The 20,100-nt window shown below is 39.9% G+C and overlaps 1 protein-coding gene across 1 annotated transcript; it reads right to left on the reverse strand.

Moving 5' to 3' along the window:
* Window positions 1–1,084: 1,084 nt before the first annotated feature.
* LOC148039981 (uncharacterized) lies at window positions 1,085–5,502 on the reverse strand. The gene is made up of 3 exons (XM_087695515.1): window positions 3,923–5,502; window positions 2,902–3,572; window positions 1,085–2,419 (listed from the first exon to the last, which is right to left on the reverse strand). Exons 1-3 carry the CDS (start codon window positions 5,011–5,013, stop codon window positions 1,401–1,403), a joined length of 2,781 nt encoding a protein of 926 aa, XP_087551641.1. The 5' UTR covers window positions 5,014–5,502; the 3' UTR covers window positions 1,085–1,400.
* Between the last annotated feature and the right edge of the window lie 14,598 nt (window positions 5,503–20,100).

Here is a 20,100-nt window from a genome sequence, read left to right on the forward strand (position 1 = left end):
AGCAAGAAAACATCATGACCCTTCTTCTCTCAAGCCATGCAATGCCACAAAGGTACAGACAATGATAACTCAAAAATTCAAGTTGTGAGTAGAAGATATATGTGTGTAGAACTAAGATTTAGGTACCAAATTCTTGTGCAATTATCTAATTAATATTGGAAATTAAACCAACTTAGCATATTTTTGACATTGTAGCTTCTATGTTTGCCAACCCTCAAATCCTTGGAATCCTCACACCTTGAAATTTGCAATTACACTAAGTTTGGGTTCTACAAACTTGATTTTGAACCACTTAGAACTCACTCCACTTAGAGTTGAATTTGAATCTCAAAAGTATCTAGAAAATGGATTTACAATCTTGCCCTTCTTTCCAAGAACTTTACCTCCCCACTTCTAACATCAAGTAGGACGAAGTCCCTTTGAAGTATGTATCTTTGTTAATAACATGCTTAAAATGATGAAAGTGACTCCTATTGTTTGTCAACTTTCTTGTGATTGTAACATGAAAGGTGGGTTTTGCATTCAATAAGTACAATGAACGCTATGCTATTTTTCTATGCACAAAATGACCATATTCATAGTTGTTTTCTATGATGAGACAAACTACATAGCGTTGGTTTTTTATGATTTAGGAATGAGGAAGGAGAAGGAGAAATACTTTTATACTCTCCTTGTTCGCCCCAATCCTTTTTGTTAGCATAAAATATTTGGTGTTTGTAGATTTAGAATCCACAAAGGCTAGCAATTTGCCTATTTATGCTTGTTTTTTGTTGAAGAGATCCCATGTAATTGCATTGTAGTGAGAGAAAGGTGTTTGCACGATGGCCAAGACAAAGACGCTATAGATCAAGCTTTAGGCGGCTTGTGATTGAATAAACAATTATGAATTCAAAACTTTGTGAATGTAACCTTTACTACCCTCTAATGGTGGCCTTTTAATACTTCCATTGTGTTGTATGTTGTGTGCCAACTTTTGTGGACCGAAGTTTTGTATGTCCAATGTTAAGTGATGGCATACACGCATTGCACATAACCTCTATCTATGGTAGCAAATGTGAAGAAAGACATTCACAACTTACATCAAATTTTCCAAACATTAGTAAACATTGGATTAGACTTGTTGACTTGTTACAAGTTCAAGTAGCATTTTTGCATTGAAAAGAATCCAAAGAAATGATAGTGCAAGGAGGTTAGAGGCCATTGCCGAGAGGCTTTGATGGGGAAAGCTCGGAAACACAAGCCTCGAAGCCATATGATGGCCATTCTAGGTGATTAGACATTACATGGTGAGGGCGCTTGAAGGGGCTGAGAGATAGGGCGGGGGGGGCGAGCACCTGCCAACCAATTGAATGTTCCCCCATTGGGAAATGTCATTACAAGCCGCCAGGCCTCTTCGCCTGCTAGATCCTGGTGCATTGGGAAGGAGAACCGGTCACGGGATTGACTGTCACGATCTCTCCATCTTGGCACTCTAGCACGTCCTGCTTGAGCTTGGCTCCGGCACCTCTGATGCCCTTGAGGCTGGTGGCCTGGTTGAAGAGATTAAGCACAGGCAGCCTGCTTGCCGGAGGGAGCTTCTGCTGGGGCAGCAGGGCCCAGAATTCTTGCTGCAGCAAGGGCACCTCGAAGTCCTCCTTCTTGTGCTTCACCACATTGTCAGAGGCGTTTATGTGAGCCCCAGGCTCCATGTGATTAGTGGAGAAACTTGCCTGATCAGGATAGTTTGGATATAGGGCCACATAGCCCCTCAGATACATCATGTCTATCAGGAACTTCTTCCATGATGCCTGCCATCCATTGGTCCTGGATTTTGGTATCTGAACCGGGTTCTGCTTGGCATCCTCAGTGAATCTCATACCCATGTACTTGTAGAACTCTCTCCAGTGCTTGGGGAAGAAAAGGGATCCCCAGCTGCAGGGCAATTGATGCAAATAGGGCATGTTTGGATGCAGAGCCTTAAAGAAATCAGTTGCATTCCATTTGGGTCGCTCCTTCACCACCTCTACCAGCCTTGGTGTGTATAAGGCTATGGCGCTCAGCTCAGGCAAGGACACAAACGGGTCGTAGTGGTAGGCCAGCAGTGCATACTTGAGCCACATGTAATAGAAAGGGGAGACCTCTATGTCATTATTCTTCTTCTTCTTCTTCTTCTTCTTCTTCTTCTTCTTCTTCTTCTTCTTCTTCTTCTTCTTCTTCTTCTTCTTTTTATGCATTGCTTGGATAATCTTTGGACCATGTGGCCAATCAAAACTGTTCACTACCTGCAGTGTCTCATCATCCACCTTGCTATCCATGTTGAAGGTGATGGTGATTGGGTCACCGAGGTAGTAGGCGTTTATGATTGATTTCAATAGTCGCTGGAGAGATTTGGCCCTGTTCTGGGTGATTATGTTTACTGAGATGCTCATTTTACTCCATTCTGCAAGAAGCAATGTCTTTTTTATGAGATGGAATAAGCTACTTTAAACAAAGAAGGCAAGAAAGCGACAGATTATTTAGCTGCAGGTGTACACATGTTGTACTATTAGATAGTTGCTGTGCAGATTTCAGCTTGCAGCTCCTGTGAGTGCTATGTGCACTGACCGATAAGCATGTGACACGAAGACATAGACTTAGATAAGTATGGAAATGGTGTAATGTGCAACTTATTGCTACTAAGAATCTTGATTTGGATGTGTCTATGTTATGCTTCAAGTTTCTATGCCATGAGCCGACCATCATCTCATGCCATAGTGTCAGGTTCTGTAGTACACGAAGCATCTACAAACTATAAGTCGGTTCGCAGCTCCTATGAGGCAATGCAAACTAGAGCTGTAGAGAGTTATTTCCCCAAAAAGTAAGTGCACAGTTAGTTTTTTTGAGAAATTTATCAACACTTAAGTAGATTTGCAGAGAACTCACGCTGCAGTGCTTGTAAACGAAGGCTGGCCATCCATACAGAATGAGTAATTGCATTTCGGGGCAGTAGTACAAGGGATGTGTTTCTTCCATTTCGGGAAACAGCCATAGACAGGGCGTCTTTGACACTTGTTGGCACATCTCCAATAGCCACAACTAGAGCAGGGGAATGTATTTTAATGAGCCCTTTGATGGCACCATAGACCTCCTGCATGAGAGTGATGTCAGAGGGCACAGAGTGGGCAATAGACCCAACTTCAAGGTCAAAGATTTTGAATCGACGGTCATGGCATGAGCCAGCAGGCCATCCGAGCTTCAATGCGGCTTCTTCACAAGGGCAAAGAGAACCCCCGGGCACCACCATAAAAGCTTTCTTCTGAGGAGTTGAACGAAAGCGTTGAATGAGAGGAGCAAGGTCCGCAACATCTTGCATGGAGTGAGCATAAATAAAAGCATCTGCCTGCTGGGGATACATAGCAGCCCACTGGGTCACGTATCCTCTGGAGAAAGTCCTCCACCATTGATCATCTCTTACCTGCACAATATCTTTGAAGATCACTGTTGTTTCTGAGATCTGGGCTAACCTGTGCTCACTGTCCCCCCAGGTGTCCTTATCTTTTGGGTTGATAGGTACAACATAAGAGCCTGCATCTCTGTACTTCTGGAGCTGGTAGCTGTTTTGGTTCACACACACACACACAAACAGTACATTAGCATATTGCATGACTGCTTGGCTAAGCAGTAGACTACCGGAATATATTTTGTTTATAATGACATCATCTAATGGCTAACGATGGAAGTGAGACATGGCTATCTTGTTCTCAACCATACGTAGAAGGCTTGATACCATTCAACCACTTCGATTGCAAAAGACGTACATCACTATGTTTTGAACAAGCAGGCAGAAAATGTGTAGCATATGCCTTTTGGAATGCGCAAAACCAGGAGTAAATGTATTCTAGTGTCAAAGATCATGATATGCATGTCTGTTGCAAACAAGTGCTGAGCCTCATTAGGTATATACCTCAAATGAAGGTCCTCTCCTGTTGCAAATGTGAATGGTGTCTCAATGAAAACAGTCTTCACCAGCTCTGCAGAAAGAAACCAAGAGCTTGAAAGGAAATCCACCTGCACTATCTTGTTTACCACAATGTCGTAAGCAGGGTCTGGCAAGTAGATGCCTGCTTCTTTGGAGCCAAATTTCCTATAGCTGGGAAAGCTGTAATCCTTCTGTCTGAATGGTAAAATCCTACCAATGCTTCCTAAGACAGCATTGCCATACTTCTTAGTACCAGCAATATGAGAGAGAATTTGCAGCATTTTTCTTCCTGGGATCATGTCATCATCCAGGATGTAAACGTAGTCAGCCCCTTCTGCTTGCAGTGCCATTTGGAACCGACCATAATATTTAAAGTCGTATGTAGAGCTTACAAAACTGATCTTTGAGTTATTATAGCTCTGCACAATCTGTCTCAAGGACTCCTCGTTTGGGCTGCCAAATGCTAGCACCCACACATTGTGAAAGGGAATTGTTTGACCTAGTAGTGCGTCTAATTGTGCACATAGCGTCTTTCTTTTGAAATGGTTAAGAATAACAGTAATCTTAGGTTGATTTTTTTTGTTGTCCCATACTGATGGAAGAGCCATGAGCTCATCTAATGTCTCACAACCTCTTGTTTCCTGTTGAAACCGCATAATGTCAGCAAAGAGCTCTCTCTTCAAAGTTAGCATCTTAGTATCATTGGATTTCTTCTGCTCAAACTGTATCTGTTCAAACTCACACACTGCTTGCGGTGTGATAGGATTAGCATCATTGAATCGAGGGTCTTTGGACAATTCCACCAGTTGCCTGCGGTAAATGGGTCCATATGACATGATGCCCTTCCATTGCTTTGCAATACTAGATGTCCATGATCCGTTTGTGTCCGTCACCACATCCACTGTTGGGCTCATAAAGTAGAGCAGGAATGTGGCATAGACAGCAAATCCAAACTGCAGGCATGTGAGACTGGCAACGACACGAGTGTTTTTGTTACTTTTGCGGTTTTTCCCAAGCATCTCGACTGTCGTGTTGTCCACATATTCACCGTTCTTGATGGCTGCTGCAACAGCCATCTGAGTTTGAATGAGGGGCAATTTGACCGATGAAGCTTTGGCAGATCTATATGGATTCAATCAGGAATGCTTGAAGTTCAGGTTTGAAACTAAAAGCAAGTTCTGCTTGATGTGTGGTGTTGTAGTATGCTGGGATGCATAAGTCGGGAAGGTATGCTGCAGGGTCTGCATTCGATTGATTAGGGAGGCCGCTGGGTTAATCAAAAAGCGAGGTATAAGAGGATGGGTAGCTAGCTTGCAGTCTGGAGAGGAAGCAAGCCACTGAAGAACTGTGGCTGATGTGGGGGCTTGGGGTTGGAGCAAAGGCAATTATAAGGAGAGGCAGTTGGAAAGGAAAGAAAGGGGCGGGGGGGGGGGGTGGCAGGGGAGGGAAGGGAAGGGCAGTTTTGCTACGAGTGATCAGGCCGGGAGATTATCAGTTATGAATGGTAGGGGGCAAGGAGGCAGGCTCGTGCGTGCGTGTGCGTGTGTGTGTGTTTGGGGGGTGGGGTCGCCCCTGGATTCATAAGCCAATGGTGAATCTGGGATTTATTTGATTGGGCGGGGGGGGGGGGGGAGGAGGAGGAGGGGGAGGAGGAGGAGGAGGAGAAAGGAGCTGGGGACGTACGGCTGGTGGAGGGGGCTACAGACCACGAGGAGACACGATTGGAGGGCATGCAAGGGCCAGGATACGAGCTGGGGAGTCGTGAAAGGAAGCCGCAGAATGGGAGCGAAAAGAAAGAAGCAAGCTGGAGGAAAAAAGAACACACACAACTCGCGCCCCGCCTTGTCTTTCGCCTCCGGGTAACTAGAGAAAGCCAGTCGCCAGCTGCAGTCGGGAGCTCAGACGGAGAGAGAGAGAGAGAGAGAGAGAGAGAGAGAGAGATGCTAGTGTCAAGATTGCATAATCATAGAGAGAGAGAGAGAGGAAAGAAGAAGAGAGAGAGAGAGAGAGGAGGGAGAATCAGTTACATGCACAAGACGTGCTCACGCACCACCACCCTTCTCTCCTCCCACTAGATCTCTCTCTCTCTCTCTCTCTCTCTCTCTCTCTCTCTCTCCCCCCCCTATATATTATATAGATTAGCTAGCGCACCATAAGAAAAACAAAAGCCTTCTCTCTCTCTCTCTCTCTCTCTCCCCATATTTCATCGATCCCCATAAGCCCTCTTGCCCAAGCCCCTTTGACCCTTTTCACCCCCATCCAATACACGCATTTCTCCCGCCTCCCCATACACACCTTCCCATGACCCTCCCAAATCAAAGCTTATTTTGGAGTTTGACTTTCCTCACAAGTCAACAAGTCAAAGGCCTCCTCCATAGCATCTTGTTGTGCTCTCTCAGCAATGCTTGTTGCCCACTACCCTCCACCGCCAAAAAAGGTGGCTTTGCCCTAGTGTCACTCTCAAGGGCCGCATTCTCAATGAGCATCAACAAGGATGCAACTTGGGAGAAAATCAATCGAAATCCTGGGTGCTCTAAATATTGCTTCTTCGATGCAACTACACACAACAAAACATTAGTCTACCGTCACATTTGGAAACCTCTTTTTTTTCCACGCGTGTTATTTTGTAAACCAACTTGATTATAGAAGAAGAGGTTGATATTACTTCTTAAGCCTCTCCTTTTTCCATGGGTTCTGCAAAAAGCTTGTCACAATCACATACTCAATGCCCTTTAATATGGCTTGTAAAGTACAATCTGTTTGCTTTATCAAATAAATCTTCTAAGTCCCTAGCATGAAATTAAGGAGTTAGTTGTTATAAGTTGAAGCTAGCATATAACATTCATTTATGAGCATGAAGAGTTATTAACTTTCCATGTACTTGTAAGTTTAAATTTCTACAAGATGCAACACTTCTTAGATATCTCTTTTACCTCAGGGTCAACTGTGTTGAAATGGATGTAGTGCAAAGAAAAGTCAACAAGAGTACATGAGGCCTTCTACATTGGAGCATTAATTTGAATTCATACAAGTGGTTAGTTACCATTCTATAGTTTTAAGTTACTCTTATTAGGTATAAGATATTAGATTGTGCTAGCTACATATTTAATCCTTGCAAACTTGTCATACTTGGAAAGGGGTGTGTTTTAGGGATGGCTTAGTTCCTAGATCTCATAAATAATCGAATGACAACACTTTACAATGTCACTAGGTAACATGAACAATTCAAGTGTTGAAAACTATCTAGGAAGGCCTCTCTCTCTCTCTCTCTCTCTCTCTCTCTCTCTCTCTCTCTCTCTCTCTCTCTCTCTCTCTCTCTCTCTCTCTCTAACTCTAATAATAGGTAAGTCGTACACATTTTATACATTTGACTACAAATGAACTAGAGATCTAGGCTGTTGGCTATATTTTAGTTGGGATGTTGAATATTGTGGTTGAAAGGCATGCCTACCTTAAAAGCTACTTATGATTTTAGTGCCAAATTACCCATGATGCTTATATGATCCATTCATTATAGGTCCAACGTGATATGATGATGATCTTGTATTAATAGAAAATGAGAGAATTCTAAATGCATTTTCTTGTAACCTATTTGACTAAAGTAGCAAATGAATAGAAATTTCAATGATGGTGCATTATATGCTACATCAAAAACACACCTTAATCATGTGGCCTATGAGTAACTATTCTATGGACTTTTGCTTGTAGCCAAGTATCAAAACCTTTTCTAATAATACTTTCCCTCCTCACTTAAAAGTGCAAACATATTGAAACAATTAATGTTGTTTGCTACTTGGCTCAATATCAACCCACATTCATGATTTGTTGACAATGTAGCATTATGATCCAATGCCAAATTGTTGTATATGGGATTAGCAAGTCATCAACAAAGTTTTTCTTCCAAAAACAACTAAAGCTTTATGAATGGAAAATCATTATGCAATGCCATGTATTAGAGGTAGTTGAATGTGTTGCAAAATAGCAATAAGCCTTATGAATGGCAAGTCATTATGTAATGCCATGTATTAGAGGTAGTTGAATGTGTTGCAAAATAGCAATAATGAATTTGGATTGATATTCAATTCTTTTCACACAACTCCTCGTACCAATAATGTGGTAGTGGAAATCTTATCATGCTTGCGGCGATTGATGGTGTGGTTATGTTTGCAATTTATGATATAATTGAAAAGTAAGGGCTGCGACAGTTAAGGATGATTTGAGCTAGCTTATATTAGCTCACTTGGAAAACCTCTGAAGTGTTAGTCAAGAATGTCTCTAATATATGGCATGCATACTACCTATAGAACTTCACTACACATCATCTAGAAGGGTGGAAGGGAACTAATATCATTGAAAAGTTTTAGGAAGTCGTGAGTGTGGCACTCCTTGTGCTCTATCTTCTAAGGATGCTTGCACTTGGATGCTTTATTGATGCATCCCTTCTTTTCCTTATGTGCACTCATTCTGAGGGGAAATATCCTTCATGAGAGATTAAAGCCCTGAAGGGTTGTAACATATAACTTACACATTTGTAGAGATACAATCTCAAAGACTAAAACAAAATGAGATCTAATCATGTAGATTCTAAGTATATTGTTAGTAAACTCACCTAATAATGTATTACCAAGAGAAGCACAAGGAATGCCAGTAGCCTTATGGCACTAAAAAGGTACTCGCATTTGATAATGGCATTATGAAGCTAGGAAGTTAGGAAAATAATTAGCCACAAAATTTTGTTGACTTTCACCAAGAAATGGTATCTATATTATGAATAGACTAAGTGTAGGCACCTTTGCAATTGTTGGAATATTGAGTTGGGAATAACAAGTCATTTCAATATTTAGGTGCATGATCACAATTTGATAGTCCCAAATCCTTTCAATTCAAAAGTCTTGATTTAAAGTGCTAATGACCACTAAAAAGATAAATTAAGACTCAGACTAGGAAAACTTGAGAATCATGAACAATTTAAGGAATAAGACCCAAGGACCACATCCACAAGCTAAAGGCTTCAAAACTTTAAACGTTAAAACATGTAATATTTGGCTTGCAACTTGTGAGACACTTTAAATACGTGTAATCGCTTTCTAGATATGTTTGACTACAGAGACATCAACTACATTCCATAGCTTCCAAGACTCATCCAGTCTCTCTTGCTCCCCAAAATGTAATGCCCTCATTCTGATCATATCATTTAAGCCTATATAGCTTTGAACTTCTTCCACACGGCCATAGCTCTCTACATGGCCAAAGCAGGTGTTTTGGAGTCTACTTCTGTGTGGCATATAAGACACAATTTGGGGTGACTTGGATCATTTTTTTCTACTCTATCTTTAGTTGGTAAATTCTTGGCCACAACTTTCCATAGAAACAAGTTTAATTGACTAATTGGGGTATTCTTCCATATCCTCACCACTCTCCTCTTTCAAATCCTCACACCAGTGTGAAAATGTTGATCTTTCCATTTGCCCTAAAGTTGTTGGGAAAACCTCCATCCTCTCTTCCTAGAAGTCTTCTCTTGACTTCATCTTGATAGATGGCTTCCCTCTTTAGCCTCTAGAGATTTCCCCTAGGGATTCCACCTATAAGAAATCATCTATATAACATGCATTCAAAGGATACTAAGAAATACCCTTTTTACATGCTATTAGGCCTTAAGATGACCCCTTTTACTTTGCTGAACTTACGGATTTTTTTCAAATTATAATTTAAAAACCCCTTTTGTAAATAAAAATCTATAAGTTCTACTAAATATAATACCCCTTCCCATTTCTTTTTAACTTACATGGTATCTTACATGTTTATAAGGTGGACCCCTTGGGAAATTTCCATACTCTAATTGGCCCAACCCTAAAAGATGATGGCCAAAACAAGATTTCTTCTACCATTACCTCTCATGGTCCTGGAGCATGTAACAATATTTGATCTCTTGAATTGAAGCCTTGTCCTTATCCCAAACATCAATCCACCAAACAATCCCTTTATTAGCAAGCATACGTAGTTGATGCCAATAGCTTATCATGCAAGTCAACATCTTCCACTTCTATCCACCTAAAGTAGCATGGCAGATAGTTGCTTTGCTAATGGTACTCCATGGTTCTTACACCTCCAACCTCATTAGCAACTTGAATGACAACCTTATAGCTCTGTTGCAAACTTTCTCAAGTCCTAAGTCACCATTATTCATAGTCTCTATAACAATGTCCCATGCTACTAAATCCCATTGCCTATCAAAGCTTGAATTCCATAAAAGGAGCTCAGTAATTTTTCTAGTTTATCATAGTATTTTGTGGAATGGGGTGATTGTTGCACTAAACATGGCTATAGGCATTTTGATTTTATCCACAATTGTTAACTTTTCTACAAAGGGTGTTTTGGTGAATTTAGCTACTCTCTACTTGAGTTTTGTTAGGAGTCCATCTTTTGCTTTCCTACCCAATCATGGTGTCATTCTTGTGTGAACTATCGGCTTGGGAGGTTGTCATATTCTAATCCCCCACAATATGGTACTTTCTTGCTTCAACTCTAGGTTTAGATTTTCCCATAGTCTTGCCCTTTTAGCGAATACATGTGGTGCATATATTGAGAAAGCATGTATCTTAACTCTACCAATTTGAATATATGCTTCTAGAGATGAACAATCTCAATCTTTCCATAGCATTATAGGATTAAGCTCGTCTTTGCTCATCAATAAGGTGCCACTGCTCCCTCTTTGATTTGCAGCTAGGAAGATCATATAGCTAGGCAATGAGATATTCTTCACATTGTCTTCTTTCATTTGGACCTCCTAAAGGGCAAGAATATTTGTTTTTCTACCAATGATCAACCTCTTACATGCTACTTTCTAGCTACTTCCAATGGTGTTCCAAGAGGTTATGTTGATCTTCTTTGATTACTAACCATAGTGAGCATCAAAATGCATCTCTTGAAGTTCCTCATTCTCATATGATAAGGGTGCACTAATATTTCTATCCACCAAAGGGGTCCTTGCCTACTTTTTGAGTGACGTATTTCCTTGCTTGCCTCCCTTCTGCCTAGGTTGAACCTTATTTGGAGGTTGATTTTCTTTCCTAACACCTTTCGGCACCCTTTCTTTATCTTTGTTGTGCTTTTTTATTTGATTAGCTTTGGCCTTAATTCCTTGGGGGTCTTGATGCTTGGGAAGCCACAATTTTCTTTTCTTTCCATTTGTCTTTATCACTCTTTAGCTTCTATGTAAAGTTAAACATCTTAAGAGCATTTGTATTCTCTTCCTTATCCAGTGGTTTCTATTTGCAATTCCTAGCATGCTTAGTTGATGGCATAAATAATATGCATTTGGGAAATGCCTAAATTTAACCTTGGTGAAAATATCCAAACCATTTGCATCATGGAGCTCCTAGAACTCAAGGATTTCATTGTGCCTGCTCCACAAGATATATGCCTTTTTGTCTGCTCTAATGACTCCATTAGAAGCTCTTGAGATGTGAAGTACTTTGATAGTGCTTTAGTAAGCATTCCAATATCTTCTTCTAGCCACTTTGGAAGGCCTACAAACGTGACCCATACTAGGTATTCTTAAAGTAAGGAGTCTTAGGATTGAATCATGGGGTGACCACAAGATTGCATACACTAAGTCAAAGACAACAATAAAAGAAACAATCCCATCTCTTTTCTACTGTGTTTTAGCAAGAGAAAAATAGAATCCACAACCAAAAAACTTGTATTGGTTGAGGAGTGGTCTCCCATGATAGGTCTACAATACCCAACTTGCAAACTCCTCTTTGCTTGGGATCTTCCCCATGAAGTAAAAATATAGCCCATGTGTTGTGAACTCTGCATACCTATTCTTAATCTTCTACAATGAAAAGTTGAGAGGGTGCTCAAGGCTTTGAGCACTTTAGCCCCTTTCTCTGCCACATGAGTTGATGTCTATGGTCTATGAGATCCTTGAGGTTTTTCCTGGTCCCCCATATCCTAATCAAATTGCTTAGTAGCATCAACAAGGTAATCCAATTCCATTCTATCTTCATCATCCTTAGCAGACATATTCTTCATCAACTCTGCATCACCACCATCTCTTGCAAAGAGTTTCCCCGATAATGATTGTTGCATGAGACATCTATCTCCAACTTAAGGAGATGTGGGGGGGAATTACAGTGAATGCCATGAGCATGCATGCTAGGATGTAGTTTTCCAATATAAGAGACATTATCTTGTGGATCATGCATGACTTTCTAGGGCATAGAGAGTGCTCACATAAATTTATCTCCATTTTATGTGCTCTCTCCAAAATATGCTTTCATGATCAAGTTAGCTAGATACAATGGTCTTTGTTGCAAGGCTAGTCACTTCACGTTACCATGCTATCATGTGTGCTGACCAAGACAAGCACGATGAAGAAGGTAGCTTATCATAGATATTTGGCATTCCTACTAGAGGGCCATGAGATGAGAGAAGGATTCCTTGGGTGATCTCCTACACAAATGAATGCACAAAGATGGTGTTAGTGTAAGATGGCCCATGAGGAGTTTCTTTGAATTGGAATGATACAGTTCTCCCCCTTTTATGGATTACCATTGTCAAAAGTTTGTAGAGACAAATAGTACAATCCTCTCTACCCAAAAATTAGATTAAAATTTCCTAAATGAAGACATGGTATCATGCCCTCATTCAGGGGCATTAAGAGGAATTTGTAAACTCCCCTAAATGAGGGTGTAACATCACACTCTAATTCCATGGAGATTAAAAACTCCACTTAACCACACTCTCATTTATAGGATCTCTTTAACTCCCCTAAGGGAGGTCATGGTTCCACACCCATTAGGGCCAAAAACATTTCAAAAAATGCACTTATAAGAAAATGATTAAGTTGCTAATTAGTTGAGATTTTGGAATAATGAAACTGCCAAATTTAGTTGCTCAGATGTGATTTATAAGAGAATATTTAATTCATTGAAGAGGTTAATTATTAATTGCCCCTCATCTTTAATTTATGTCAAGGTCTCCTTTTCGGCCGTTTTTGTCTTGTAACTTGAGAGAATTTGTATTTTCGAGAAATGTATGTCCTACAGCTGCATCTTGTAAAGAAAAATATATGCCAATTTTAGCATTACACAATTACACCCCTTTGATAAATAGTAACTAAGGAGTCGATGCAAATTTTTTGATCAATATCAAGAACATCTAAATATCTGGGAGCTGCAGGTCAACATCAATCCAACAGCATGCAGCTAATTCTAGATTGGCTCAAATCACACAATTACATCACTTTGATTCACTATATCTGTGTTCTTTTTTACCCAGTTGGATCTTGTCTCTTTCTCTTGATTTTAGTCATGATAGACCCTAATCAACCCCTAATCTACTTGTAATCTTAGCTTTTAATCTACCTCTAATGAGGATCCAATCTTATCTTTTGTTCTATCCAAAATACTCTCTCTCTCTCTCTCTCTCTCTCTCTCTCTCTCTCTCTCTCTCTCTCTCTCTCTCTCTCTCTCTCTCAGAATTGATCAAAGATATTCATTCGTCTACTCCCGCCTCTTCTTTTCACACACTCTTTTGCCATTCTCTTTCACATTCTCTTCTTTGTGCTCACTTTCTTATCACTATGAGATTCATTTGTCGTTGGTTTGCTAAAATGCTTAGCAATACCTATGCAACAAGTAGTGCAGATGCGAGCACATGCAAGTACAAACTTACCATCCAACTAGATCCAATTTATTCATCTTGGAGAATATCCATCATCAAGTACTAAATAGATGAGATGGAGGCTAACATATTGCAAAATCAAGGAAACATATAGATTTGTGGGTGGATGGAAATATTTATCCCAAGGATCTTTCCATAGGTAAACCTCCTAAAATTTTTAATATTCATGAGACTACATGAGATATGTTGGGTTATAACGGGATGCTTGGCTATTACACAAAGTTATACTCTACATCTTTCACATACATTGCTCAAATGAATGAGACGAAAAAAACATTATTAATTGCACAGAAAAGCATTTTTGAGCTTACAAATAAGATTGACATTATGGAAAATGCTAATAAGTTATTATAAGACAAGCTAGAACACTTAAAGAAAACTCCAAAAGGATTCAGCGAAAGAAAGAGACCATTAAAAAATATAAATAGCTTGTGTAAGAGAGTAAAGAAAAGAAGATTGAATCTTGAAAAGAAATATGTCTCTAACATATCTGGTAGTAATATTTGAGAGAGTGAGGAGAGAATTAGTCTTTTAAAAGAGACCATGAATAAGAATGATATTTTGAGGATTCTTAAGTCACCTCAGAATGTGGATTTGAGAGGCCCAACTCTCAAAGAATTGGTGAAGGACTTAAAGGACACAGTAAAACCAAATGAAATTGTAGATACATGTGATACTGTGGATATTAGTCAAAAAGGTTATCGTGCTATCTATAGATTATGGTTTCAAAATCTTAAATGTAATAGAATAACTACATTTGGGTCACCTCGAGCCCTTACAATATCAATTGCAAGGATTCAAAAACTGGTTTTTTCATTTTTTTCGTATGAATGTTTTTGGGGAATACATTCATATTGAAGCATCATATTGACTCTTTCCATCTTTTGTCCTTTTTGAATCTCTGTTTCATCTAACTTCATCTTTTGTCCTTTTTCGTTGTTTACAATAACTGCATAAGTTCTAATATGAGAGATGGAGATTCGGTGGGTTGGTGCAACTCTAGTACCAATTAAAAGACAATCTATACATATCCAAAAGAGTTCAAGTGTTCGATTACAAATCTTGTTCAAGAAATAAAGGAGGCATGGGGAGAAAAGGATATCACATTTTATTTGATAAGAGAGAATATTTAATCCAATATTTCTTTGATAAAATTTCCAATGGCATAAAATGATCATTACTCTTTTGAATTTGCAGCATATCCTTCATATCCATGCGCCTTACTTTGTGGAGGAACAAGGCTCTTAGCAACTTATAGCGGCCAAGGCATGGAAAAATCTCACTATCAAGCACATACAAGCTTTTTTCAAAGCACAAGACATGGAGGAGGAGTTACCAAAAGCAATGATCTTGAGGAGCTATTCTATTGGTTTTTTTTTACGACAGCTTCAAAGAACGAATACTAAATATGACAACGGAACTTGAGAATTCATAGTATTTTTCAAGAAAGAAAAGTACAAAGTTAGCTCTCAAGAGCCTTTACATCTTCCTCCCCCTCAAGGATCTTTTCGCTATAACATAGAAATTTTTTTCTCTTGTAGAGCCAACTATTGATTTTATATCAGTTCCAAGTAGCCTTGTAAGTGCCTTGATACATAGTATATGCCATGTTACTTCCTCTAAGAAGATGTTATGAAATACCAAGAAAACATGGGGATCAATCCTTTCTAAGTAATGGCCAAGTGTAACATCTTTCAGTGCACTAATACCAACTCTCAACCCTTTACCCCATCCCAAGAAGTTATCAAAATCTTCAATCTCCAACTGTAAAAAGAGTTGAATGTCAAATGAATGTTGAAATCAAACATATTAATGCATCTTACAAAATTGGAGATAATAGTATCAATTAATTTTAATCATTATCTAGCTTAGTTGGATTCCATATAATAATTGATGATTGTGCCTCATTGGTATCTTCTAATTCTTTAACATACTCTAACTCCTCTCTTCCAAAATTGAAAATTCCAAGTCGGTCTTGAAGGTGATTGAACTCCTTAGTAATCCCATACTCTTTCTTAGCATTCCTTGCCTTGTTAAAACAAAGAGAAAGGGCAGCCCCTGCTTCAATAAACTTTTCATCTATAATTTCAATATCCAGTTTAAATAACTCTTCTTTTGATTCATTTTTGACATCAACAATGCCATTTGCAACATCAAAAGCCTTTGCAATGATTGCTAAACAATAATTCTCCTTGAGATTGAAGAGCCTTTGGATGTCTGATAGCAATATGTATTTCTTGTCCTTGATAGGGAAGGTTGGAAGGGAGGGAACAATATAGAAAGAAGAGTTAGATACAATATCTGCATTTACATGGTTTTATTCAATTATGATCTCAACTTTGAATTGGGCAACATCTAGTTTGCCAACAATAAATGCTTCTTAGTGAGGGTCCAAACATTCCTCTGCATCCATGTCATTTGCTACCTCATCCAAAAGGCAAAAGCTGGAACATTTTGGATTCTCTAATTGTTGTTCATGAGATTTGACAGGATATTTAACAAGACTATATACAATGAATGCAATTGCTTTTGACATAAGCCTGCATTTCCTAGAATGAGTATAACAAAACAAATCTGGTGCACAAAACCTGTCAAGAGAATGAGTTGTACAAGAAATATTGTGCTAACCTTGTGCAATTTTTGTAGCTCCTTAAATAGTCAATCCCTTAGCTCAAAAGGCATATGTCTTAGTTTTTGTTGAACAAGATGACTACCCTCCTTCAGGAGGATATTACTCCCAAAGAGAGAGAGAGAGAGAGAGAGAAGAGAAAACAAAGAAAAGACCCTCACAAGGCAGAAGGAAAGGAATAACCAGCTTCTCCATATAATATCAAAATGCCACAAACACTGCACATAGGGGTCCCCAAGTTATATGCATCCGGTGGCCTTGGCTAGCTCTGTACCTAACCTTCTACCCCTTCCTGTCCCCCCACTTCGCACTTAGGGCGCATCAAGGGTAGAACACACCTAGAGAGTTTGTGCTTGGACCTGTCTCCCTAATCACACCCACAGCACCTCCCCTGTACACAAACTGGGTCCTCAAGTATGGGACAACACCATAGCTTCCGTGAGGTTTGATCCAACTCCCAGCTTCACTGGCACGGACACCATGCACTACACAATGAGTTAGACACACCCCTAGGTAGTGCACTTCCTTTTCCTTTTTTAGGTACACTCAGAATTTGCAATCAACCACTGACATTGGAGGTCCCCCACTACCCAATAATATCTATTCTCAGCCTCCGCAAGCTATCATCCAATTTTGATGCTTCTTCTCCTTGTCCAATCTCCATAGATCCCCATCACCGATCCACAGGGAAAGCCTTCAACCACCCGAGCCCTCATCCACAAGTGTAGCAAGTGCCACGGGAGCGGCACTCGGCTAGGAGGGGGGTAATATTAACCCCAGTGGAAAGAAAAAAAAAAGAAAATTTAAAAGATCCATGGCAAAATAGAAAAAGGCAGCCCTAGGGGCTGAAGAAATAGAAGGAAAAAGGCCATAAGCACAAGGACAACCTTAAAATTTCAAGGCAAGTGCAAAAGAGAAAAGGCGCATCTTAAATATAAAAGCACACTCTAAATCCTTGTAAAAGAGTGCCAAGCTCTCTCCTGTGCAATTTCTAAATATAGACTGGCATGGGTGAAGGCACAATGCAATTAGGAAGGAAATAGAAGAAAAGGACCTGGGCTAAAATGGCCAATCATGTAAAAAAGGGATGGGTTCCCAAAGGAGATTAGGGTTAGGATTTTGTATAAAAGGCAAAAACTAAATGAAGAAGCTCATTCTTATGTGTGGCCAAAACTAGCTCACCTCTTCTCTTCTTCTTCTTGTTCTTACTCGCTTGAGCTTGTGCTTCAGAGAGTGTGTGAAGGAGTGAGTGTGTGAGGGTCAAGGACCGTGGTGGAGAAGCTATCCATCTTCTTCTCTTTTCTTCTTCTTCTTTTTCCTTCTCTTATCTCACGCACAGAAATGGATCATGGAGCTTTGAGCTAAAGGATTGAGCTTATACCTTGGAAATTGGAGCTACCGAAGTACTTGAGGGAGGATGCAACTTGATTGAGCATGGAGGTAATCTCATTCCACTCATAGGTGTGAGAGTGTGTATGGGTATATGAGAGGTAGCCATTGCACTTGGCTTGAAACACTTGAAGCAATAAGTGGTCCGTGGATCTTGGCGGTCAAGTCAAAGCTCCCACACTAGCATAAGACCAAACTTAAGTTATGTTGTTGGCCTTATTAGTCAATTTATGTAGATGCCTAAAAAGCCTCATTTGGATGCAATTAGATGCATATTGAGGTAAGTACACTCTGCATTATGGAATTTTTTATGAGGTAGGTAAGGATATATAGGCGTTTGGATACACAAATGCAGATTGGGTTGGTAGCATGTTTGACAAAAGATCTACCAGCAGCAACAGATTCATGTTTTCCCTTGGTAGTGCAACAATTACGTAGAGTAGAAAAAAGCCATCTGTAGTTGCTTTACTATGGTAGCATGTGAGGTGGTATAGCTACAAAAGTTATTGGATGATTTGGATGTGTAGGGAGATGGTCCTATTGTCATTCACTATGAAAACATGAGCAACATACAGTTAGCTCTAGGAACCTAGTGTCATTAAGGTGCATTAATACTTTTGAGAGAGAAGATACATGTAAGAGAGTTGACTTAGTATATCTTAGTACAAAGGATCAAATAGCTGACATTTTCACAAAGGCATTGGATGCAAAGAAGCTTTAAAAATTTCAAAGCTTACATGGATTCACAAAGATAAAATTGAGCTTGAGGGTGAGTATTGAGATGGCTACACTTATCACGTTAGTGGTCATTACGATCCTCTCGTGGCTACTAACTTATAACTTATTATATTTAGTTTGTTGCACCTATCTATAGCTAGCATAGTTATAGCACTAGTCATAAGATGCACTGGGAAGGAGCAAGCAAGACATCATCCTGATGCTCTTAAATAGTTACATTTTGAGGGAATCTAACAGATTTGCCAAAGAATGCATGGCTTGGCATGTAGCCCTTTGCTCTTCTGACTATACTTGGTTATTGCACTTGTTCTTTCTTTTGTTGATTTGATTTAGATTCAGGCTCTTCTTCCTAGACTAGCTCCAATGGCTCTTGTTGAGATGGTTGCATTTGCTATTCTGGCTCCCCAAGCCCTAGCAAGGAGAGTTTCTGTGAGGTTCATTAGCTACTTGAGATTAGGGGAGCACGTTGCTCCTCTACTCCCAAGTTGGTGCTAGGCTTGGGTGTCGTGGCATGGACTCCATGTTGCAGTGCTCTTCTTGTTAGCTCTCATTTTCTTTTTAGTTGTTCCAATGTCACTTCTCCTCTTGATTGTGTGACATTCAATGTTGTGCTCAAGAATGCGCATTGTTGCTCTAGCATTCTTGTCTTAATAGTCATGGCTCTGCTTTCCATCTTCGAAATGGGGCCTACTTGTAGGCTAAATCTTTGATTCCATTTTCATTAGAGCAATCTCCTCCTCTTCCCATTGCCTTAGTCATTCTTCCTCTTTTGGAATTTTCCTATGCTATTCTTCTAGTCTCGTCAATTTCTCCCCTACCCTTTGCAGCTCTCTATTTCCCTTGGAGGTGGATCGATTTCTTCTCATGGGGATTTTGAGAGTGATCTTTTCCTCTTCCCTTGGCTCGATAATTTTGAGCCCTGCTACTCACTGATTATCCTCTCGCTGTTGTTGTTGAGATAGTTGATCATTCTCCTTTTCATTAGTAATTGTCTCCATGTTGTGTTGATGTTCCTTGTGGACTTCCTCTTCCCCCTCTTCTCTTGCTAGTAGTGAGATGGTTGGGCTTGCTGGGGTGGAAGAGCAATGCTCCTCTTGGATTGGTGATGGCTGTGGGGTCTTCTCTACTACTTCTTATTCCACCTCCCCTAGAGCTTTCCGAATGATGGCAATTAATACTCCTCCAAAGCATAAAATCAAAGCCTTGGAAGTAGGTCGTTTCCTCTTGGACTTTGCTATGTTAGCCGGAGAGTCCTTTTTTGCCACCCTTGGTGTTGTGGCTAGTACCTTTGGTGATGCCTATATTATTTTCATGTGTAGACATTTCGATTTTCCTTATCTCAAGTGTTTGTTGCAAGACTCTCCAACAATGGTACACTATGCTAATGTTTCTTCTTATATCAAAATTTCATAAGAATCTTGTGCATCTACTGTGGTCCATTTTCTGGCCAACCTTCTCCATGTATCTATGGAGATTGCATTGGTTGACTATTTGTCTCAAAGTGCCTTCCTTGTTCACCAGATCTCTCAAATTGTTGGAACTACAGTACTTTAGCTAGTTGTAGGCTTGTGTTTCAATGGCCAATCAGTACTACCTATTGTGCTCTTTCTTTGAGAACAGAATTTGGTATGCCATCTCAAGTTCTTGTTATGGCCCAATAGCTTACAATTAGCTCCTTTGAGAGTACTTTTTGAAAAAAGTTTAAGATTAAACATTA

The sequence above is a fragment of the Lygodium microphyllum genome, chromosome 2, assembly GCF_053477565.2.
Source record: "Lygodium microphyllum isolate KBCC chromosome 2, Lygodium_microphyllum_v1.1.10, whole genome shotgun sequence".
Taxonomy (NCBI): Eukaryota; Viridiplantae; Streptophyta; class Polypodiopsida; order Schizaeales; family Lygodiaceae; genus Lygodium; species Lygodium microphyllum.

What these genes read in the sequence shown, in the direction of transcription:
- LOC148039981 (XM_087695515.1), bottom strand. Translation starts at nt 5,013, where the DNA reads ATGGCTGTTGCAGCAGCCATCAAGAACGGTGAATATGTGGACAACACG. An exon ending in GGAGAGGACCTTCATTTGAG is followed by an intron (nt 3,573 to 3,922) that starts GTATATACCTAA and finishes GAACCAAAACAG; the next exon opens with CTACCAGCTCCAGAAGTACA. An exon ending in TCGTTTACAAGCACTGCAGC is followed by an intron (nt 2,420 to 2,901) that starts GTGAGTTCTCTG and finishes TGCTTCTTGCAG; the next exon opens with AATGGAGTAAAATGAGCATC.